The sequence below is a fragment of the Miscanthus floridulus genome, chromosome 3, assembly GCF_019320115.1.
Source record: "Miscanthus floridulus cultivar M001 chromosome 3, ASM1932011v1, whole genome shotgun sequence".
NCBI classification, from domain to species: Eukaryota; Viridiplantae; Streptophyta; class Magnoliopsida; order Poales; family Poaceae; genus Miscanthus; species Miscanthus floridulus.
In genome coordinates this window covers 105,841,531-105,867,110 of record NC_089582.1, presented here as the reverse complement: position 1 = coordinate 105,867,110, position 25,580 = coordinate 105,841,531, and the positions used below count along the sequence as shown (strand labels likewise).

Below are 25,580 nucleotides of genomic sequence, written 5' to 3'. Positions count from 1 at the left end.
GAACGAGTTACAATACTTGTCCATTTCATACATCAGAGTTTTCTTAAAAAGTACATTATTATAATACCAAATATTAGAGTGCAGAATGATAAACAATGGAATTTAAAAATATACATCTAGCGATAGGGACGAGGATCCGTCTGAGCCCACCAGAAGAATCCTCCACACAAGGTACTTCTCAAGCATCACCTGCAATAGGGGTAAATAAACCCTAAGTACACAATGTACTCGCAAGACTTATCCGACTAGTGGGAATAATTTCCCGACTTCAAGGAATATGATAAGTTTTATGGTTGGCTGGTTTCTTTTGGCAGAAAGTAATACTAATAGTGAGTCCTTATTCATGTATTATTATAGCCATATTAAGTTATCATCTAGCCAGTCTATATCAGCACCTATTCTACTTTCAAGCAAAGGTGGAGCAATCAGTTCCAGTTCTTCTCCTTTCAACTTCCAGTTATTACTACGGTGCTAAACCGTAGACAAGCCATACCGGATTACCCGGCGATTCGTGAATCAATGTGCCCAGCTAGGTGCCCTGAAAACACATGCCCTGCTTGTACCTCAGGCACAAGCAGGACTAACCCATCACTCTCCTATCCTGAGTGTCTAGGTCCCCGTCCAAACTTGGACTCCAAGCCCCCACTCCTAAGTCCTAGACTCAGTGGGGTGCAAGGACCTCCACCATCTCTGCCTCTAATCAGTCGGTCCTGAAAGAGCTAGATTCGCAACAAGAGAGCAACAAGTCTTCCCTACGCCCATACCCAAGTATGCGTTCAGGACAATAAATCTATGACTTGGCTAGAGTCATATGCAACGACCGGTCCTTAACTGACATAGATAGGGAAAAAAAGTGTAACCGAGCTATGCCCTATTGGCCACAGGACACAACCATTTATACCCACCAATACCCAAACCATATCCCTGCCCGATCACCATTTACCTTTCCATCATTTTATCATGAGTGATCATATTTTATCACCTATTTACGAGTAATGGCAGGTTACTCACGCTACTGACATCCTGAGCATAGTAGCTACTCGACCTGTACTAGTAGGACTCATGGGTAGATATATTTATGCATGTAGTTTCCATAAAATGCCTGTAACTTATATGCACATCACATATATATATTCAGTGATCATTAAAATAGGGGTTATGCACCGGGGCTTGCTTTGGGCAGGCGATGGGTCTGTAGGATCAGCACCAATAGGCTCCTAGGCTCCCTCCTGCATGAGGATCTCCTCCTTGTACTCCTCAATCACCTCGTCATACTCCAGCTCACCGATGGGCACGAAGTCTACCAGCTCGTGATCTACAAGCATGAGATGACGATGCAATGCTTAGGAATATAACAACAGCAACTCTTAAAATAAAAGTATATTGATTTAACTACTAAGCTAGTGCTATCGACTGCTGTACTAAGCTACCTATTGTTACCGATAACAAGTTTGAAATGTGACATTCATTATTACTATAGCAACTATAGGTATTCTTACTCCTAATACCGATTTACGCTATGTACGATACAACAAGGGTAATAGCTACCTTATTTAACAACTCATCTTAAAGCCACAAAATATACAGCAAGTACATAATAATATAGTGAGCCTACTGTAAAAATTTTATAGCTATAGCTATCACCAATTTCCCACAAAAATTCCTACAAAAAAGTAATCTACATAATACTAAGCTCTCTTAGTTTGGATTTATGAGCCCATTACCATCATAGCTAACTGCAATCTAACTATACTATCAAGTAGATGGCATTTTTGCGAACCCAACAAAATTAGTCTCACTATTTTTGGACCTCTACACAATTTACTACAATTTATCAAAGTTCAACTCATAACTAAAACAAATAAGCATTTCTATTTTACTAGAAATTAAAGAAACCGAATTCTAACTCGTGGCCTAGCTCGCGTGGCTTGGCCCACAACGGCATGGCATGCGCGCTGGTGAAGCACGGCCCACGCGAGGACGCGGCCCAGCCGGCCAATGGCACGCGACGAGAGAGACCCACGGGCGACGGCAAATATGCAAAAATGCCCCCGAACTACTCTATATTTACAGCGAGCTCTAAGACACTATTCCTCTAGTCTATGGTTTTATAGCTACGCCCTCCCTTTCTTCTTCTTCACCGTGGTGACGTCCCCTGGCACCCGTGCGCGCACTAGCACGACGGCGCAGGCACTGGGCGGCCGCGCCGGCGTCACCCGACCCTCCATGTCCTATCTAAGGGACCGATGGTTACCTCAATGACAACACGCAACGACGGGAGGCGATATGGTGAACAGGGCATTGTCCCAAGCTCCCTCTCTGACGGTGGGTCTTTCCCTACGATGACGGGTGCGTTCCCGCGAGCCACAGCAAAAACGGAGCAAACAAATTAGCTAGCGAGCTCAAGGAACTACCCATGGAGACCGTTGAGATGTCAATTTGGCCGAAGAAGGCCTGAACTGAGCCGGCCATGTGCGCACCGATGATGTGGTGGTGAACGGCGGTGGCACATCCATGTCGGGGAAGGCGGGGCTGCTGTAAAGCTACGACTGAGGTGCGCGGGGCGCTTAGGAGGGTAAGACTAGGCTAGTGATGCAATGAATCACCACTGGGTGCTATGAGTAGGTGGCTTGCCCATGGCGTGCACTCGTCCGGTCTTAAGGACCCTGAAGGGACCATGATGCCTAAGAGGGGGGGTGAATTAGGCAACTTAAAAATTCTAACTCTAAACTATGGCCTCCTTTCTAACCCTAGCAAAACTTATGCAATAGATAAACTATCTAGATGTGCAACTATGGTTTTGCTAGTGTGTTGCTATCTCTACCGCAAACATAGTAAAGTAAGCAATGTAAATGCGGAAGCTTAAAGAGCAAGGTAGAGATATGCAAACTCCCTTCGATGACTCCGGTATTTTTACCGAGGTATTGAGAAGCGCGCAAGCTTCCCCCTAGTCCTCGTTGGAGCCCCTCGCAAGGAATCCCTCACAAGGGCCAAGCTCTCGGTCGGGTAACTCCGTGGATAGCCTCGGGCCTTCCCCACACGCAAGTGGGTCTCCGATGTGCCTCTCGGCAAGCCTCTCCTAGATCCTCCCCGTCGTCTTCACTATCAAGCTTCCAGCCAAAACACCGCGGGCCTTGTTCCCTCTGGTACACGGTGGCGGCCACACCACAAACGCGGTTGGTGTGATCTCGCAAGACTTCAAGCCCCTCCGATATACAACACTTGTGCTCACAAGCACGGGGTGGCAAGAGGTATGCAAACCTCACTAAACACTAGGCATAAACCTAGAGCAAGCGCATAAGCGGTGGTCTAATCAACCTAAGCACTTTACAAAGCACTTATGCTAATCACCTAATAAAACACTAAGCACTATGCATGTGGAGATCACTAAAATGGTGTATCAACACCCTTGGTATGTTTCCTTAGCTCCACACATCTCAAATGGCCGGTTGGGGGTTGTATTTATAAGCCCCACTGAGAAAGTAGTTGTTGGGGTCGAATTCCTGTGAAACTGCTACTGACCGGACGCTGAATCGTCCTGACCGGATACGTCCAGTCGTCCCGACCATTGAGCCGGCAATATACTGATCGGACGCTCACCAGCGTCCGGTCGCCTACCACCGGACGCGTCTGGTCGCAGATTTGCCACTCTAGAATCTTACTGTACTTGATCAGACGCTGTTGTCTTACATCCGGTCAGTTGCCGCCAGCATCTGGTCGTCTGTCTACCGAGCCACTTGTCCAGCGTCTGGTCGCAGTGTCCAGTCGCTTATCCAGTGTCCGATCACCACAGTGAGCTCATTTCTTCATGATCTTGCATATGGCTTGGTTTCAATCTTATGCTTGGACTTTGCTTGATCTCTTGGGTCTTCTCTTGTGCTCCTAAGGTCTTGCTTGAGGTGTTGATTATCAGATCATCACGTCGCCTTCGTCCAAGTTACGTCTTGCACCCTATTGAACTACAAAACAAACATTTGCAAATTTATTAGTCCAATTTGGTTGTGTTGGTCATCAAACACCAAAATCCAAAGTAAATGGGCCAAGGGTCCATTTTCCTTACAATCTCCCCCTTTTTGGTGATTGATGCCAACACAACCAAAATAAGCAAATAATAAGAATTTGGAAGATAAAAACTACCTACTTGCTAGGATGCAATGCGAAGGGCAAGGTTATATGATACTAATTGATAGATACCAATTGAAACTTTACTTAAAAGCTTGTCTTGCCCTTGCAAATGTCCTCATGTGATATTATGGATTAAAGCCTAGCTTTCTAAAAAAATTCTCCCATTACTTAGACTAATCCATAATTCACTTTCCTCCCTTTCTTGGACCATTACCACTTGTAGACATCAACTTGATGCTTGCCTTTGGTCCTTCAAATTCTCCCCCTTTGGCATCAAACACCGAAAAGGAAGACATTAGTAGCACAAGGGAGGGTCAAATTTCATGATCCTTTGTATATAGAGTGAAATGGATCACAAAATTTAACTCTCACATTATATAGACTAAGCTCCCCCTAAATATATGCATACATATGGTAGAAAGCAAAGCATATGCATAATTAGCATTTTATTATACAAGAGAGTTTAATCTACATAATGTATGGAGAAAGCATATAAATATGGAATAAAATCAACATGATGATGCTAATTGAAGAATAATGCTTTCCTCTGGGGACTCCATTTTCCTTGCAATGAGACTACTACACACAAGATAATCTTGAAAAAGTGTTAGTCTCAAAGCATCTGAAACAACCCTAATTTCCGCGATGGGAAATCGAGGTTGTTTCAGTTGGTATCAGAGCCATACTTGACCATAGGATGAAACCCTCAGAAATGGACGATAGAATAGGACGTGGACAACCCTTCTTTCGATTATATACTGACCCTACATTTACTTTTATGCAAGGCTTATCTATTTATTGACCTGCTAACACCGGTTCCTTAAAACATGCAGATGGCAATGAACGTCGACTGGCCGCCTCTAGGACCACTACCTCTGGACCACGCCAAGCTTACCTTCGACCTACGTGAGCTTGGGGGTTTTGCACAAACCCTCTGTCGAGTTCTCATCACGTTAGGTGTCCCCAATGAGCTTGTCAAGGTCACCTGCACCAGAAAGCTAGCTCAGGAAGGAGGAATCAAAGGACCAGTTGTCACCTTAGTCAAGTTTCCAGCTAGCACTACCTTACCTTCTGTCCTAGCTTTCACTGAGTTGACTATAGAGGACATAGTCAAGGAGGGACTATAGGCTATCTCACACAAGGCACTTCGCAGAATGATGAGGGACCACTACGAGCACCTGAAGACAACAGAGTTCTGTCTACTTCCCTAGGCCCTTGACCTCAGCCTTACCCCTAGTGAGTAGAGTTTCGTAGCTGGCAGAGTTATCCTTGCCAAGGAGGACAGATGCCTTCGCGTCTCAGCTATCCACCTACTAGAGCAGGATAGGTACGTGACCTAGCTTGAGCAGAAGAGACGTCAGTACCAGGCCCTTCTGTGGGAGCACTAGGAGTGAGACTCGCAGGGAGTACAGGAGCGAGCTAGTCTACTTGAGACAGTGGCCAAGCTATAGGATGAGCTCAACCGTCATGAAGAAGTCCACAGAGTCAAAGTCGTCGACTTACAAGACAAAGCCGCCGACCTAGGCAACAGGAACTGCTATCTCAACAGCAAGGTCTTGGAGTTGCAGAGAGAGTTGGATGACAAGAAGGCCGAGTTCAACCACAGAGGAGACAGAGAGAGATCCAAGAGGATTGACATGCTGAAGGTCTAGTCTCAAAACAAGACCATGACTCAAGATCTAGAGGAGATCAGGAAGAAGGCCGTTCGCAACTAGGGTCACCTGATCGAGGCACTCAGGCAGAACGAGTACCTACAAGACAAGTGTGAAAGGACTCGATAGGCTTGGCAGAAGTCTGACAGGAAGCGCCTCAGGGAGATGAAGGGTATGTGAGATCAGCTACCCAAGGAGGTTCATAGCAAGACAAAGCCTAGGATAGAGGAGTTTGAGTTAGCCCTGACTCACCTCAACCTAGACGCCTATCCTACCCTACCTAGAGCCAAGCCTACTAAGGAGCTCACTAAGGCCTTAAAGTACATGTCCTGACTTCACAAGTCTGATGAGGAGATCGAGATCAAGAACAATCGTATCCCAGCCACGATATATGAGTTAGAGTAGAATGACCCTGCATGGTCAAGAGTCATGTCAGTAGCTTCCGCAAGATGTACCCCATGATGTACCCCTTATGAGATGTATTATGAGACTTTAGGCATAACACGATTCTCTCACGTCTTCAAGTGTAGCTACTGGAGATGATGCTATGTAATAAAACCCATGTAATGAATGTTTTGGATCTTATTGCGTCTTATGGATCTTATTGCTTCTTTGTAATGAGTGTTGGATAGTGTAAATGTTTTGCTTTAAATCGTCAAAAATCATGTAATCATATTGAATTATAAGCACTTTTGGCACAAGCACTAAATTTTCTATGATCCGTGTTGCAGATGCCGAACCGCCGATCTAATCACCTAATGAACCATGGATGTGCGCCCACCCCAAAACCAGTTGAACCAAATGGGGGATGTGGTGGCAACAACCGTGGCTGTGGTCATGGTCGTGGACGTGGAGGGATACCCTTCCACCTAGAGAATACTCTGCCGCCTGAGGAGAACATTCCTCCACCACCACCACCAAACCTGGCAGAAGTGATGGCACAGCAGACCCAGCTTCTTGCAGCTCTTGTTGAAGGGGCAAACCATCGCCAGGGAGGTTAGCAGAATGACTTCCAAAGGAAGCTGGAGGGATTCCTAAAGCTAAGGCCACCTACTTATGATGGCACCGACCCTGACCCACTTGTAGCTGATGACTGGCTCAAGGAGATGGAGAAGAAGCTTGACCTCACTACTTTCACCGACGATGAGTGTGTTGTAGCAGCCACACACCAGCTCACAAGTGCAGCACGCGCCTAGTGGGACAGTTTCAGTGATTCCCATGAGGACCCTATCCACATCTCGTGGGATGAGTTCGCTAAAGCATTCACTGAGTACCACATTCCCAAGGGTATCATGGAGGCCAAAGCCGAGGAGTTCCACAACATCAAGATGGGAAAGGACAGGGTGACCGAGTACACTACTCATTTCACTAACCTTCTGCGCTATGCGCCTCCCTATGTTGTGAACTCTGAGAAGGAGAAGCTATACTATTACCGCAAGGGACTTAACCCGCACATCAAGTTGAAGTTTGGTGGTATTGAGAGCAACACATTGCGTGCTCTGGTGGATCGCTGCATCCAGATTGAGAAGGACCGTGCTAAAGCTAGAGAAGAGTATAGGGAGAGGAAACATAAGCCTAAGGAGTCTCTCCATGGTCATGATCGCAAGAGGTTCCACGGAGATGCACCATCCAAGGAACGCTCTCGCCATAACAGGGATGACAACCCTGGATCGAGTAGGGGAAGTGGAGGCTACACCACCAAATACTCTCACCCTGCTCAGGATTGTTACACCCAGGACCATTATGCACAGGACCACAACAATTAGGATTGTTTCAACCATCCCCGCTCAGCGAATGAACGCCCAGCACAGAACCGCTCCGCACCAAGCACTAGAAACTGGAAGATAACCGCGCCAACCCCTACAGGCGGTATGCCTTTCACCTGCTTCGCTTGTGGCCAACCAGGTCACAAAGCCGCTGAATGCCCATAGAATTCAGCTGCTCAGAAGTCATAGTTCAAGGGATCTACTACTCGTGGACGTCTCAACCATCTGGACACCGAGGAAGCACAAGCTACCCCTAACGTTGTGTACGGTATGTTTTTAGTTAATGGCAATACTGCATCAGTTCTATTTGACTCTGGAGCAACTTGTTCATACATATCATCTAGATTTGCATGAGAGCATGACCTACCTATAACCCCATGTGAAAAGCCTATCATCACTAGCTCACCTTTAGGAAACCTAAACTGCACCCATATCTGCAAGGGAGTGAGTCTTACCATTGAGGGTCTTATCTTCAAAGCCAACCTAACCCTGTTACCTTCCATGAACCTAGATGTCATCTTAGGTATGGATTGGTTAACCATTCACCGAGGTATCATATCATGTTCACCTATATATGTCCAAGCGACCCACCCATCAGGCCAAGTCATTAGATGTGAATCCTAGTCTGGAAAGTCCACCTCTATCCTATGTGCCCTTAAAGCGAGTTCAGAATCACAGAAAGAGGAAAAGATAGTTCATGATGTGCCTGTAGTCAGAGACTATCCTGATGTATTCCCTAAAGAATTACCGGGTATGCCACCAGACCGTGATGTAGAGTTCATCATTGATTTGTTGCTGAGAACGGGACCCATTGCCAAGAGACCCTATCGCATGTCAGTTGATGAACTAGCTGAGCTCAAGAAATAGCTTGATGAGCTCATCTCAAAAGGATATATCAGACCTAGTGCCTCACCCAGGGGATCCCCCGTTCTGTTTGTCAAGAAGAAGGATGGTTCAATGAGAATGTGCATTGATTACCATAACTTGAACACAGTCACCATCAAGAACAAGTACCCCCCTACCAAGAATTGATGATATGCTTGATCAGCTTCGAGGTGCCAAGTATTTCTCCAAGATTGATCTCAGATTTGGCTATCATCAGATGAAGATTCGAGAGAATGACATCCCAAAGATAGCTTTTGTGACTAGGTATGGTCAGTTTGAGTTCACCGTGGTGTCCTTTGGACTCATGAATGCTCCTGCATACTTCATGAACATGATGAATAAGGTTTTCATGGATGAACTAGATAAGTTCGTGGTGGTATTCATTGATGACATCCTTGTCTACTCAGCCACCGCTGAAGAACATGAACATCATCTAAGAACCATGCTTGAGAAATTGGCCCAACATCAGCTCTACGCAAAGTTCAGCAAATGCGAATTTTGGCTATAGGAAGTTGCCTTCTTAGGCCACGTACTATCATCTGAAGGTGTCATAGTTGATCCGGCCAAGATTAAAGGTGTGAAAGAGTGGGATCAACCCCATAATGTGATAGAAGTCAGAAGTTTCTTGGGATTGGCTGGATATTATCGCCGATTCATCGAAAACTTCTCCAAGATAGCTCGTCCAATGACTAATCTTCTAAAGAAGACCAAGGAGTTTGAATGGATGCCTAAGTGCGAACAAAGCTTCCAAGAATTGAAACAGAAGCTTACCACAACTCCTGTGCTAGCATTGCCTGATATCGGCAAAAATTTTGTAGTCTATTGTGATGCATCCCATCAAGGACTTGGTTGTGTATTGATGTAAGATGGAAGAGTAATAGCATACATGTCTTGACAGTTAAAAGGACACGAGAACTGTTACCCTACTCATGATCTTGAGTTAGCAGTGGTTGTGCATGCACTAAAGATCTAGAGACACTACTTGATAGGCAACAAGTGTGATATCTATACGGATCACAAGAGCTTGAAGTACTTTTTCACTCAAGAAGATTTGAATATGAGGCAATGCCATTGGCTAGAGTTGATCAAGGACTATGACCTAGAAATTCACTGTCATCCAGGAAAAGCTAATGTAGTCGTAGATGCTCTCAGTCGCAAGAGCTACTGTCACACTTTGATCACTGAATCCGTACCACCTGAGCTCAAGGAAGAGATTGATGATTTCCAACTTGAGATACTACCTAATGACCTATTGAACGAGCTTCGCATACAGTATGATCTCACAGAACGCATCCATCAAGCTCAAAAAGATTGTGAAGAGATTGAATATCTCCGTGGTCTGATGAAACTAGGCTATAAGACCAACCACCATGAAGATGAACAAGGAACCATCTGATTCAAGAATAGAATCTATGTTTCATCTGACCCAGTGCTACGAGAGGAAATTTTGTCAGAAGCTCATGATTCTAAGTACTGTATCCACCCTGGAGGTTCAAAAATGTACTAAGATTTGAAGAAACACTTTTGGTGGAAAGGCATGAAGACAAATATTGCAGGACATGTGGCATGATGTGACACCTATAATAGAGTCAAGGCTGAACAGCAAAGGCCTATAGGTTTGCTAAAGCCTCTTGACGTCCCCGAGTGGAAGTGGGAGAGCATATCCATGGATTTCATAGTTGGATTTCCCCATTCACAGAAAGGCAATGATTCCATCTGGGTGATTGTTGATCGCTTGACCAAGATTGCTCACTTTATACCAGTAAAGACCAAGACCAATGCCGAAAAACTAGCAGATCTATACATTGAACATATTCTCAGACTGCATGGAGCTCCCTCTAGTATTGTATCTGATTGTGGCCCTCAGTTTATGTCTCAATTTTGGGAAGCCCTACACAAGTCCATTGGAATCAAACTTGACTTCAGTACCGCTTATCATCCATAGATAGATGGACAGACTGAATGAGTAAATCAGATCTTAGAAGACATGCTTCGCGCTAGTGTACCGAATTATGGCTCTGATTGGGAGAGATGCTTACCCTATGCAAAATTTTCTTACAACAACAGCTACCAAGCCAGTATCAAGATGTCGCCGTTTGAAGCTCTGTATGGCAGACCTTGTAAGGCACCTTTGATGTGGTCCCAACCAAGGGAAAGATCGTTCTTTGACTCCGCTAAGATTCAAGATGTCAAAGAAGGAGTTGCTCAAGTAAGAGAGAATTTATGAATTGCTCAAAGTCGATACAAGAGCTATGCTGACAAAAGGAGAAGAGAACTTGAGTTTAATGTGGGGGACTTCGTCTATCTCAAGGTATCCCCGCTATGTGGGACTATCAGATTCCATGTGAAAGGAAAGCTTGCCCCTAGATTTGTTGGCCCATACAAGATTTGCAAAAAGATTGGAAAGCTCACCTACAAACTCGAGCTGCTTGAGGAATTGGTGGGTGTACATCCTGTATTTCATGTCTCACAGCTACGCAAGTGTTTGAGGGTGCCCGATGAAGTAGTTCCAACAGATACACTTGACATTCAAGATACAATTGAGTATAAAGAACATCCTATCAGAATTCTAGGCAGAGATACCAAAGAGACCCGAAGCAAGACTATTCCTATGTGCAAGATCCAATGGAGCAATCACACAGAGAGAGAAGCAACATTGGAGAAAGAGTCTGACCTCTGGCTATGATATCCTTACCTCTTCGAAGAGTACATTACGCTTTAATCTCGGGGATGAGATTTTGTTAAGGGGGTAGGACTATAACAACCCAAAAATCCACACACCAAAAAAATACCAACTACAAAATTTTTTCTTCAAAACTCCCATGTGATGATGAGTGTCATGTAAGAAACCCAACCTAAGAGTTGCATTAGAAGTAACCCAACCTAAGTCAACACACAAGCATGGCATATCATTTGTTGATTATGATTATTTAACTTCTAACAATTAAATGTTGCATACAACGTTAACTTAAATTGTGGTTTGGGTTTTCATTTGCTTTATGTTATGCTTAACAATTCCATTAAAGTAATAAACCATAAAGTTATTATTAAACAAAATTCCCTAAACTCCAATGAATAAGTTACCTCAGTTGTGAATTCAAATTCTAAACCAAATTTGAATTCAAACAAATGGAAGAGAAATAAAAAATAGTGAAAGGAAAAGAAGAAGTGGGCCTCGCAGCCAGCCGCTCGGCCCAGCCAGCCCAGCGTGCGCATGCAAGCCTAGGCTACCGTAGCTGCTCGCGCGCCCAGCCCCGCCAGCTGCCACTGCCACTTGGGCCCGCGCGTCAGTTGCGCGTCACCCACGCCTGTGCGTCCGTCCGCTCCACCCGCTGTCGCTACCACCGCGACCCCACGTAGCTGGCCACGCGCCATGCCGTTGTTCACCCCATGCTGGCTAACGAGTGGACCCCCAGCGTCATCCTCTTCCTTGGTCCCCTCCTCTGCTTCTGGCAAAAGTAGAGCATGGAAGCTGTAGGAAAGATCCTAGGCCCCAGCACCCTTTCTCTGCCGTCCATGCCTCACGACCACCTACAAAGTCATTAGATGGATACCACCAAGGCACCGGCTGCCCAATAAGGTCACGCAAGATGCATGACCACTGCCATGTGCCTGCCATGGCCATGGCCGAGCCATGCCCTTGCCCCCTCCCTGTCCCCCGCCTTGCTGACCAAGGATCACGCAAACGGATTCTCCATCGCACCCATGACCACATCGCAACCTCGTAGCCCTAGCCACGACGCAATCACGCCCCTTCGCGCGCACCTGGCCATCTCCAGCCGCTCATCCATGACATGGCCGAAGCTCTGGCTATAAGAGCCCTAGCCCCAGAGCCCTAGCGATTGTCCATCGCCCGCCGCCATTTGGTGGCCATACACTGTGCACCTGAACCAAGAGAGAGGAGGGAGAAGGGGAAGGGAAGGGGGAGGAAAGCGCCAAAACCGCTACAGAAAAGGAGATTGCTGAAGCCGAAGACGACGCCGTCGTCTTCATCACTGGCGCGGGCAACACGGCACTGCACGGCCACCGGAGCTACACGGCCTCGAATCGACACGGCATCACCACCCACTCTTCCACGCCACCCACGATGAGCTTTCCCCCCTTCCGGTCTCTCTCTGCCGCCGAACCTCACCGTCGGCCATGGCACCCCACACCTAGAGCGCGTAGGCCAGTGCCTTGTCTCCGGCCACTAGGAACACATGCACCCATGCACACCCCGCGACCATGCCGTGACCACCCCGTGGGAGCCCCTTGATCGCTCATGCGCATCACCGATGACATCGTGTCGCCATGGCTGCTGGAGCCCCTAACGGCCACCTAGGAGTTCGAAGCCCCGCTTGAGCCCTAGACGCCTTTGTCGTGCACCCACGAAACCACTGGAGCCATCGTCTGCCTAGCCTAGTTGCTGGAGAGCTGGCGTGCGCGACCTTGCCACTGGCGGGCACCGCTGGGCCGCCAGCCGCCGTGGCCAATGACTTGGAAGACCCCAGCCACCACTAGGGCCCTAGGATCATGATCGTCGTGGCCTAGGGTAGCCTTTCCCCTTCCTAGTTGGGCACCAGCCTCACCACGGAGGCTCACCAGCGAAGCTCGCCACCGGCAGGAGCGCCGCCGTGGGAGAAAGATAGGGGAAACACCCCCCCTTGCTGACACCCCTGTGTGAGCTCAATGCACGTGAGCCGAGCCAAGGAGAAGAGACGGTGGACTTGGTTCACCGTGCGCCCTGCCGTAGGTCCATGGACCATGAGCGTTGGTCCACTGTGAGCCACACGGTGCGAGCCCCGCTGTGGACGAAGCCCAATAAGAGCCCATGGCCATGACGTGGCAGCATCACAGAGTGCCACGTGTTTGGCCCGGCCTGGCCCAGACCGGCCCAACCCGAAGCCCAACCGGCCCAATCGAACCCGGCATGTATTGATCGTTGACTGGTCAACATTGATCGTTGACCTGGCCCCACATGTCAGTGACACAGACATTTTGGACCCACACGACAGGCGCTGACGTCATGCTAACGTCACACGGGACCCACATGTCAGCAGCCCACGCAGCTAGGGTGACGTCATGCTGACGTCACGTTGACATCAGCTACTGACGTTAGCAGCCCAGGCCCCACATGTCAGTGACCCTGACTGTTGACCGTTGACTCGACATTGATCGACATTGACTTTGACCAGACCCACCTGTCAGTGACCCAATAGCCTTTGGCCCCACCTGTCGGTGTGGACGACGTTGATGACGTCACGCTAACGTCATGCTGACGTCAGCTGGGCCCCACCTATCAGCTTGGAACTGTGATGCTGACGTCATGCTGATGTCAGCAAGCCACGTGGACCAACCATAGCATGACACGTGTTAGCCTAGGATTAATTCAGCCTTTTTCCATTTTCAGAAATAGATTTAAAACTTCAAAAATTTATAACTAATTCATATGACCTCAGAAAAATATGAAACTAGGACCAAAATTCATCTCAAATCAAGCTCTACGCAATGAACCCATGTTTAAGTGCATTTGGCTCCTTTGAATTTTCATTGTTCCTTTGTGCTATTCTATAGACGTCGCTAACGTGACTATAATGCGATCATTTGTAGACTCGGAGGAGCACCAGACCGACGAGGATCATGAGTATCATGAGGAGTACAGAGACAACTACACTGAAGGTGCCACATCCCACCCAATCTCATAGCACCTATTATGCATGGCTAATGTAGAACTGCTATTGCTTTACTTTACTATTATAATCATACTACAATAGGACTTGCATGGTAGTATGCTTTCTTGATGGCCTTTACCTTGATGCAACCTTACCCCTGCATACCCTACTATTAGGTTAAGACACATGCTTACTGCTATATTTTATTTGCTTATACTTCTACTACACTTATACTACATTAATGCGTGGTGTAATCTGAACTACGGGGAGAGTGCTGTGTGTGTGACTTGGGTGTGTGGAGGGTGAGGGTTGTGTCGACCAAGTTGGAGTATACGACAAGCCTAGGGCAAGTCTTGTCATGGGGTGCTACCTGGGCACCCCTAGAATGGATACCTGTGGTGGGTAAATGGTATATGAGGTGTCCCTAGGTGTGAACCTATGATGGGAGGAGCCCAGGGTGGAGGTGCTGTGGTGGCATGGTAAATAGAAACCCTGATGGAGATATTCTGGCTTGGTCACCCCTAAGGACTTACTAGTACTCAGATTCACCGGGAAGCCTTATGTACCACTCGCCCTATATGGTATGGGATGGCCGGACTACTTGGTAGGATATTGCCACTACTGCTAGGTTGATAGCGGATAGTGCGAGGGAGGTACGGGGTGCGGAGGATCCCCCACACCCTTCTGAGACTTCATGGAGACCTTGTGGACCTAGCTCATGACTCACAGTTTCAGCCACCCTAGACTAGACTTGGGGTGTACCAGGGCTGAATGGTAGAGTGGCATTATCCTAGGCTAGCAAGCGGCCGGAATCAGCCTAGTTGATGATGGTCAGCGAGGAAGGCAGATCTTGTGGTTATGTAAAACCTCTGCAGAGTGTATGGTTGATCGATCGATACATGTGCTGACTTGTCGGCTATGAACCTTTCCTGGGTTTCGCTTAAACTAGATAGTGAGATGAGTCCTTCTCTTCTTCCCCCATGAGAGAGTGTCGGTCGTAGCCAGGGGCTACGGGCCTTGAGACAGTGCCGAGAGGGAGTTGGCCTATCGACTGAGCGATGGTATGGTTATGGTATGGTGATGGTGTGGAGATGGTGGTATGTTGATCCTAGGATCGAAACCTGGCTCTGGAATGGGGATGGGGTGTGGATGGTAATGGTGTTAAAACTTGACTATACTTTTATATGTACTTGATATGCTAAATAAATAGGAAACCCCAGCCTTATAGGTTCCTTTTAACTATATCCAACTTGCATCCAATTTCCACAAAGCAATGCTCATAGGGTTGGGAGTGGTCAGTACAAATCGTACTGATAAATTTTGGCATATAGGTTCTGCTGAGGAGTATAGCTCCGAGGAGTTTGACGATTGAGGGATTCGTGCCTATGCTTGAGTTTAGTGATCTTATCTGCAAGCCGTTCTGAATGAATGCTACTTTTATTCCACCAATGCGGCGATGTAATAAATTATGTAATTCTGTACTATTTGTACTCTGATATTATCGATGTTTGGATGTGATATTCGACTAGAATTTGGGTAATATGATCTACCACAGTCTTATTACACTTCGACTCTATGGATTTCCCATCGCGGAAATCAGGGTTGTTTCAGCATCCAACTTGTAGATTAAGCTCCCCCTAAATTTGTGCACACAAGTGTTGAATACTTGTAAAATTTGTGCACATTGATTTAAGTATCAAAATACCACTTGAAAGATGATATTTGGGAGAGATTATCTACAATTTGGACTTTGGCACATATTAGATAAATAATTATAAAACAAGCTACGTGTCGTGCTCCTAAACAATTTTAAACCATGTAGGTTTGCTCCAAGGGTTGATAATGAAACCGAGCAAGCCTACCATAAGATATACCTATTGAATGCATGACAGAAGATTAAGCATGCAAATGCAAACATAGGCATGAAAAATAACTAGATACTTTAAGAGTATATCAATTGAAAAACAACACTAATTGAAATGAATACTAATTAAAAGTAATGACATCTAGTTACCTAACATGGGAAGGGGAATTTGGGTCCATAGTATTCACTAACCTACTTGGCAATGACTTTGTCCATCATGATGCACCCCATGAAATGCACCCAAACTTTGCCAAGTCTCCAAATTCCCTGATGTCCGACAGATTTCTTACTTCCCTTTCGGGATCCAAACCTTCTTGGTGCTCTTCATGTTTGAAATGATTTCCTTTGGCACCCAAAAGCGTTTGACCCCATTGTTGACTTGCTTGTTCACCTTGATGGCCATCACCTTGTCATTTTTCTTCTTCTTCAAGAGATAAGGTGTGGAGGCCTTCTTATCCACCTTGTTGGTGTAGGTGTTGGAGAGCTTGCTTGTTTGCTTTTTCTCCTTCTTTGCTCCTCCCTTTTTCTTCACCTTGCACTCATAGGACTTGTGACCTTCCTTATGGCACACATAACAAACCACAGTTTGTCCTTCATCAAGCTTCTTCACTCCCTTGACAGTGTTATTTTGATGAAGTTGGGTTTGCTTTGCCTTGCCTTTCACTTGAGTCAAGTCCTTGGTGAGGCGAGCTACTTCTCGCTTGAGTTGCTCATTCTCCTTTGCAACCTCTTGTGTGCATGTATCTATAGTAACTTTTTCAACACAAACTTGGTTGCACAAAGGTGAGTCTAAACATAAATCATTACAAGAAGTAGAGGCATCCTTTTTAGACATGTTAAAGATAGAACTTTTCTTTTTAGATGCCTTGGTGGGGTTTGTACTAACGGCTTCAAGATTAGCAACTTTATTAGTTAGCTCATCACAATGTTTGCACATGGTTTCCATTTTAGCAAGCAAACTATTATATGCTTCTTGTGAGCTAGCTAACTTTTCTTTTAATTTTTCATTTTTCTTTAAGAGTTGCTCATCATTGATTGTGCATGCATTTGTTGTTGCACTAGTCTCAAGTTTCTCAATTTTAGTAGATAGTTCAACATTGAGATTAGCAAAGTTCTCATATTGTTCAAGCAAGGTTTTGTATGCTTTTTATGAACTATCTAGCTTTTCTTTTAAACTTTTGAGCTTCTTTTATTGACTAGTGCAAGCTTTAGCATAATTAAGATTTTCTTGCACAAGTTTGTGATAAGAAGGCATATCATCATCACTATCACTCTCACTAGAGGAAGAGCTTTCGTTACCCCATGCCATAAGGCAAATACGAGAAGAGCTTGATGATGAGTGCTTACTGCCTCGCCTCTTGTGATGGGGTTCTTCTTCACTTGAAGAATCATCCCATGATCTTATTGATGTGAGGGCTTGGTTCTTGCATGCCTTCTTCGTTGTCTTGGGTGTGGACTTGTTTGGACAAACTTCCACAAAGTGCCCCAACTCGCCACATCCATAGCATCCTCTCTTTCTTTGCTCATTTCTTTGATTAGTGAAAATGAGGTCTTGAATTTGGATGGGCGCACCCTTGACATTGAGCCTTATGATCATCTTCTCCACCTTTTTGATAAATTTGAGTGACTCTTCATCAAGGTCGGAGGTGGAGGAGGAAGATTGATCATCACTTGAATCTTCATCATCATCGTCCTCATCTTCTTCTTCATCTTCACTTGAGGAACTTGAGCTTGAGCTTGTCTCAACTTGCTTACCCTTCATCTTCTTTTTCTCGCTACAAGTGAGAGCTTTGCCTTTGCTTGATAAAGAAGCTTCTTCTTGACCCATCTTACGTGACATTTCAAATGCCACTAACTTGCCAATGGCTATGCCTGGGGTCATGTTGCTCAAGTCCTCCATGTTGTGAAGGATGGTGATGATGCTTGCATATTTCTTTTGTGGTAGCACGGAGATGATCTTCCTCACAATGTCCGCATCATCTAGTTTTAATAATCCTATAGAATGGAGCTCATTGATAATTAGATTCAAACGAGAATACATATCACGAACAAGCTCATCATCATTCATAGCAAATGAATCATAGTTTTGCTTTGCTAGACAATGTTTTTGCTCACGGACATTGCTTATGCTGTCATGGAGCTCTTGAAGTTTTAACCAAATTTCATGTGTCATATTTAAAGTGAATACTTGGTTAAAAACATCCATACTAAGTGATTCAAACAAGCAATTTTTAGCTCTAGTATTGAAGTGCATTTCTTTTTCATCACTCTTTGTGGGTTTTTTGGGATTCTTGATGGGTTTCATCCCATCACGAGTGACTCTCCATACACCCAAATCAACCGCCTCAAGGTGGCAAGCCATTCTAGCTTTATAGTATGGAAAGTTAGTGCCATCAAAGTGTGGAGGCCTAACGATATCCATCCCAACCACTCTAAATAGCGTCGGCTCAACGGCGGTTAAGCCAAAGGTCCAAATTGAGCCAACCGGCTCTGATACCAATTGAAGGGACCATGACGCCTAAGAGGGGGGGTGAATTAGGCAACTTAAAAATTCTAACTCTAAACTATGGCCTCTTTTTCTAACCCTAGCAAAACCTATGCAATAGATAAACTATCTAGATGTGCAACTATGGTTTTGCTAGTGTGTTGCTATCTCTACCGCAAACGTAGTAAAGTAAGCAATGTAAATGCGGAAGCTTAAAGAGCAAGGTAGAGATATGCAAACTCCCTTCAACGACTCTAGTATTTTTATCAAGGTATCGAGAAGCACGCAAGCTTTCCCCTAGTCCTCGTTGGAGCCCCTCGCAAGGAATCCCTCACAAGGGCCAAGCTCCCGGTCAGGTAACTCCGTGGATAGCCTCGGGCCTTCCCCATACGCAAGTGGGTCTCCAATGTGCCTCTCGGCAAGCCTCTCCTGGATGCCCCCCGCCGTCTTCACTATCAAGCTTCCGGCCAAAACGTCGTGGGCCTTGTTCCCTCTGATACACGGTGGTGGCCACACCACAAACGCGATTGGTGTGATCTCGCAAGACTTTAAGCCTCTTCGATGTACAACACTTGTGCTCGCAAGCACGGGGTGGCAAGAGGTATGCAAACCTCACTAAACACTAGGCATAAACCTAGAGCAAGCGCATAAGCGGTGGTCTAATCAACCTAAGCACTTCGCAAAGCACTTATGCTAATCACCTAATAAAATACTAAGCACTATGCATGTAGAGATCACTAAAATAGTGTATCAACACCCTTGGTATGTTTCCTCAGCTCCACACATCTCAAATGGCCGGTTGGGGTTGTATTTATAAGCCCCATTGAGAAAGTAGCCGTTGGGGTCGAATTCCCACGAAACTGCTACTGATCGGACATTGAATCGTCCTGATCGGACACGTCCGGTCGTCATGACCGTTGAGCCGGCAATATACTGATTGGACGCTGGCCAACGTCCGGTCGCCTACCACCGGACGCATCCGGTCGTAGATTTGTCGCTCTAGAACCTTACTGTACTCGATCGGACGCTGCTGTCCTGCGTCCGGTCGATTGCCGCCAGCGTCCGGTCGTCTGTCTGCCGAGCCACTTGCCCAGCATCCGGTCGCTTATCCAGCGTCTAGTCACCACAGTGAGCTCATTTCTTCGCGATCTTGCATACGACTTGGTTCCAATCTTCATGCTTGGACTTTGCTTGATCTCTTAGGTCTTTTCTTGTGCTCCTAAGGTCTTGCTTGAGGTGTTGATTATTGGATCATCATGTCGCCTTCGTCCAAGTTACGTCTTGCACCCTATTGAACTATAAAACAAACACTTGCAAATTCATTAGTCCAATTTGGTTGTGTTGGTCATCAAACACAAAAATCCAAAGTAAATGGGCCAAGGGTCCATTTTCCTTACAGACCCGGCGAAGCGGCGATTAGGAATTGAGGCACCGTGCAGCGGTACCTGTAGCGCGGTGAGGTAGGTTGGGTGACCGGCTACCTAGCAGAGTTGAGGGTGCGACGAATTGGAGTATAGTGCTGCGGTCACGGCGAATTGAAGGAAGGGGTCCTGCCAGCCATGGCGACAGTGAAGACAGGGAAGCTTTAGCACGGCTTGGTTCGGCCCGGCTGTGGACGTCAACACAAAATACAAGCACGCCCAACTATGGGGAACAGCGGGACGTGCTCTAGACAGCTGTCCGCACGGCCGAACCCGCATGCCGACAAAACTCGGTATGGCGCCACAGCGGACAGCGCCGGACAAGAGAAACACAGCGCAACGCGACGTCGAGGTGATGGTGGAGCAGGCGATCGTCTCACGCGCGAGCAGCCACGGTGAGTCAACGGAAGCAGTGTCGGGCGTGGCAACTGGCGGCGTGTAGCATGGGACCCGGTGCACCTTCGGCCAGAGCAGGGTAGGGCAGGACATGGTTGGCGACCCGGACGCAGCACGTCAGCCACGGCGATGCGACCCGCGCGCCAGCAAGTGGCAGCAGGAAGCAGTGCTAGGACCCGACGCGTGATGTGCCTTCACGGCGACAGTGAGGACGCGGTCGGCGCTTCGGCGCGCTCTCTGGGCGAGCCAGCAGCAGCGCCAAGGTGAGCAGCGGCAGTGGCCGAGGCCAGCGCGCGATGGCAGGCGGCCTTGGCTCGCAGCGCAAGGGCCATGCGCGTGCATACACGCACAGGCGCGGCAGTGGGACATAGCCGGTGCGGCAGCGCGCGCTGGCAAGCCAGCAACGGTGCCAGGCCAGCAGGGGGGTGGTGACCGCGCCCGGAGCTAAACCATGTGTCGTGCACGCTTTTTAAAGCAGCCCAAAAACTCGAACCCGATACCCCGAACGCCAAACCAGTTGTTCGATGCGCAAGAGGGTACGTAGGGCTATCGACCGGAGTCATGACATCATGCCACTTCCTAAGCCAAACGTTCTACAACAATTGCCAAAAGTGGCTTCGTCGACCCCTTTATAAACTTACGCGAAAAGACTTAACTTTGAACGGTTACTCGTCGAATTCCAATTTAGACCTACTGGGTATGCTAGCTAACGAACCTCGTCCGCACATATATCATCGTCGCCTACGAAGTACGTACTACCAACTCTATCAAAGTTCGCATAAACGTTCTATAGCATTTTCACTCAATAAAAATTCGCTCAGAATACTAAACAGTATTAAACAACATGAAATGTAACATTTGTTCCTTGTTTCAGATAAACGTGTCAAGTGACGTATATTGATCTATACTCCAATTTACACACAAGTATAAACAAGTATGATGCTCATGCAGTGTTTTAACAAAACAGCACAATGTAACACCAAGGGTGTTACAAAGACGAAGCAAAAGAGTTCTGGGAAGCGAACAAGAAGAGGTGGGCGGTCATCTTCCCCAGCGCTAGCAATGGATCGGACGACCCCAGGATTAATCCGATGGCTGCCGACGCTGGTGAGCCGGGCCTGGCGAAATTGGCAGGCAAGAAGTTGTTTGTCTCCACGGCGTCGAAGGATCCCAGGGCGCCAAGGGGCCGAGCGTACTGCGACGCCGTGAGGACCGGCGGTTGGACCAGGAAGCTGTAGTGGTTCGAGTCACAAGGTAAGGGACACTGCTTCTTCGTCCATGATTACGGCAGCCACGAGGCGGGCGTGCTGATGGATCGAGTGGTGGCTTTCCTTCGTAGTTTTAAATAGCGGGTTAACGTGTTTAGCGGTATACCCCTAAATCAGCTAATAGCGGAGTTAAATCGGGCTATAGCGGGATATAATGGCTAAATTTTATATGAACACAAAATAGAGACATCCTGCCTTAAAAGACTATAGCGACAGCTATAGGGAGAGATTTACAACATTGCTTTCATTGCTGGCCAGTGGCCATGGATAAACCTCAGGGCGGTACAAACGGATAATACTAGTGAAGCAGTACTCCGTCTGTATTCATGATTCATGATTTGATCGTGCCAATAAAACAAAAGGTGAAAGATGTTTGTCTGGTCTATGTTCTAGGAAACTCTCATAACTGATGATAGTGTGGTTCCAGTTGCTATTATATATCCTATAAATTTAGAAATTGAGTCTATGTCAATTAGTTAAGTAGGAGGTGTGTGGCGATCCATCCAACCCATCAGATTTGAATCCTCTTCAATTCATTTTTTATTTTATTAAAAAACATGTACCTCCTAGATTGGTCATATTTTTCATATGATCCTACACATTACTAAATCCCACCTAGGCTTAGGATTCATATATCCTCTTTCTAACATGATAAAGTATCTACATGGTGACATAGATGCCTTTTTGGTGAATAATATGCAGTCCTTTACTTATCTATCATTTGATAGTAGAGTAAAATAAGAGACTCACATTGCACACACTCGTTGAATCACTTGATTAAATGCCCCCCTCTGATTGTAATTTCAAATGTTTGAAGATAAAATCTCCAATAAGACACTTTGACTTTACAGAATCAGAAATGTTATATAACACATATGTGTTTTAGCAAAAAAAAAAAATATGATTTTTTTTGTCTCTCTCCCTCTCTTTTCACAGGTGGAAGAAGCGTCGTCGTTGTCCTCGTCTACTACCATGCGGTTTGCGGTGGTCGACGTGACGGCGCTGGCCAACCTACGGCCGGACGGCCACATGGGGCGTACATGCTAGCTCTTGCATGTCTTCACTTCGTTCATATCGTCCACGATCTGCATGAGAAAACCGACCAATGTTGACTGTATATATACGAGCTGCAAGTTTGAGAAAACTGATTTGTCCTTTTATTCTTGCATAGAAAAAAAATTGTTTCTTGTGATCTATGGATCTGTGATCTTGTGATTTGTGATTGTCTGGAGGTAGAAGAAGGCTGGAGGTAGAAGGAGGATGGAGGCTGTTAGATTTTAATTCTATGATATAAAAAATCATACGTTGAAACTGCATAAAACACATAGTTGTTGGTTGACAGACTTTTAAAAAATATGAAGTCTAGTGCCCAAAATATGAAGCCTAGTGTAATTTACCTATTGGACCGACCCACTCAACTTCGGTGTGCAGCGGCGTGAGTTATTGGGTAACCCAATCGCTCTCCATGCAAGACGCATTGTTTCACATCTTTTTTTCTCCCTATCTCTGCATAGGATGCAGCGTCAACGCCTACACTGTGTCCGTGCACTGAGCGGGAGCCACAAGGCTCACAACAAATGAGTTCCGCCCAACCCGTGCTGCTCTGGCAAGCTCCACCCCGATCGCTCAGGCAGCAGCGAGCTTCTCCCTGGCTGCGACAGGCGATCTACAACCAGGTCGCTCCGGCGAGCAGTGCCGCGATCGCTCAGGCAACCTCTGCATCCAGTTTCCCACCATGTGACCTGGTGTCTTGGGTTACCTCGGGCACGTTTGGTTCTACCGAATAATCTTGCCCCGCCTCGCGCCCTCGCCTAGCAGGAAGTGATCAGAACGAGCCGTTTGGTTTCCTTTACTCTGCTGCCTCAATTTTTGTGCAAGCGAATTTTTTCTTGCTGGTCTGGGAGAACGGAATTAGCTCTTCTCACTGGGCAAAACAACAGCCCGTTCGTTTGGCTGTGGCTTGAATTTCTAACTGGAATTGTATTTTTTTCTCACACAAACTAACCAATAGTACTTTTTTACAAACCAGCAGCTATACGAACGAGTCAACCGAACAGGCAAGTCTCGCCTGGCGCCAAGCAAAGCTGTCACACATCTCATGGATCACGTGGGTTAGCAGTTGTGCCAATCCAAAACTAAAAATCTGTTTTAGGTACCGTGGCCCGTGGGTAAACCACTCGTTAACCCAATCGTGACCCACCTTGCCACCTGCATCGCTGAGTTACCGGATGACGGAGCACTGAACATGACAGCCAATTGTTTGGTGACAGCTCAGCTGTGTGTAATACAGTACTATGTGCTGTGCTGGCCAATTTCTTGGAGCCCAGCCGTACCGTGACTTATCAGCTCGTATTTTTCTCTCACAACATAATAAGCTTCAGCCGAACATGCCCTTGATTGCAACGACGCAACGACAAAGCTAGGCACATCACGAGAATGACGTTGCTCTGAGAGCGGAGAGGGTCCTGAATACTCTACCGCGCCTGCAGCTGCAGATGAAGATCCAAAGAAGGATAGCCTTTCTTCCGGTCCAGCCACTCCAGAGCACGCCGCCGCGCAGTTTGCTACAGGTGCCGGGGCAATGGATTCCAGCAGCAGAGTGATCGCCTTCGATTGCAGCTCCTTCCGACTATACATGGACGGCCAAGTCGAACGTGCTGCCCAACGCATGGAAACCGTGCCCGCCGGCTTCGACGCGGACACGGGCGTGACCTCCAAAGACGTCGTCACCGACGTCGCCACCGGCGCCACCGTGCGGCTCTACCTACCACCTGTCCAGGGAGCAGCCACGACGAAGCTCCCGATCGTCGTCTTCTTCCACGGCGGCTACTTCATCGTCGGCTCAGCCGGCGAACCTATGTACCACCGCTATGTCAACTCGCTGGTCGCCAGAGCACGCGTCGTCGCTGTCTCCGTCGACTACCGCCTCGCGCCAGAGCACCCGCTCCCGGCAGCCTACGACGACTCCTGGGCCGCGCTCAAGTGGGCGGTCTCCGGCGCGGACCCGTGGCTGTCCGACCACGGCGACCTCGGCCGTGTCTTCCTGGTCGGCGTCAGCGCCGGCGGTAACATCGTCCACAACATGGCCGTCTCCGTGGGCGTGAGCGGCTTGCCAGCCGCCGAACCGCCGCGCATAGAAGGCGTGATCCTGCTCCACCCTTCCTTCTCCGGCGAACAGAAGATGGAGGCCGAAGAAGGGGAGTTCTGGCGAGCTAACAATAACAGGTGGGCGGTCATCTTCCCGAGCGCGACGGGCGGGGCGGACGATCCAAGGATTAACCCGATGGCGGCCGGCGCGCCGAGCCTGTCGAAGCTAGTGGGTCAGAGGTTGCTCGTCTGCACGGCTTCTTTGGACCCGAGGGCGCCGAGGGGGGCGGCATACTGCGAGGCCGTGCGGGCCAGCGGGTGGCGCGGGAAGGTGGAGTGGTTCGAGACAGAAGGTGAGGGCCACGGTTTCTTCGTCCTCGACCCCGGCAGCCACAAGAGTGGTGAGGTTATGGATCGAGTGGTTGCTTTCCTTGCGGACCTGTGACCCCAACCTCAGGCACAGCAAGATCTAGCCGCTCGCCGCAAAATCGGTGGCTTAGCTCCGGCGCAGTCGTTAACTAGATTGTGGCCGAGCCGATCCTCGTGTACTGTAAGTATCACCTCAAGTGATTGTTACTGTCTGTACTCCAAAGTCCCAAGAGCTTCCTAGATTAGTTCTTGGAATAAACACTGCCGTCATACCACAACATTCAGAGGTGTGGGATTTGGACATTTGGTTATGTTGTGGTGCAATCATATACATCATGTCATCAACTGTGTTTATACCAATGACAACTGACAAGTACTGAACTGCTTATAAAATTTGTTAATTGGGCGCAAGAACGAGCTTAGGTGCCAAGCTATGACAATAAACATGGTAATGGACATAAATATGCAGACAGCAGCAGAGAGCAAACGGCTGGACAAGGATCCAGAGAGCAAACTTGTTGTTTGAACCACGATAGGATCTCCAAAACAACTGCTGTTTGTATCGCAGTCCAAACAAGAACTATGGAACTGAAAAGAGTATCAGGTTGAAA

General features: G+C 47.3%; 1 protein-coding gene and 1 pseudogene across 1 annotated transcript; both read left to right on the top strand.

Annotated features, from left to right (window-relative positions):
• The window catches only part of LOC136544168 (tuliposide A-converting enzyme b1, amyloplastic-like), a 59,480-nt pseudogene extending 37,886 nt beyond the window's left edge, over nucleotides 1–21,594 (top strand).
• Nucleotides 21,595–23,915: 2,321 nt separating this feature from the next.
• Nucleotides 23,916–25,249, top strand: LOC136542012 (2-hydroxyisoflavanone dehydratase-like). The gene has a single exon (XM_066534241.1). The coding sequence runs from the start codon at nucleotides 24,095–24,097 to the stop codon at nucleotides 25,043–25,045; it is 951 nt and encodes a 316-aa protein (XP_066390338.1). The 5' UTR covers nucleotides 23,916–24,094; the 3' UTR covers nucleotides 25,046–25,249.
• The last annotated feature ends 331 nt before the right edge of the window (nucleotides 25,250–25,580 follow it).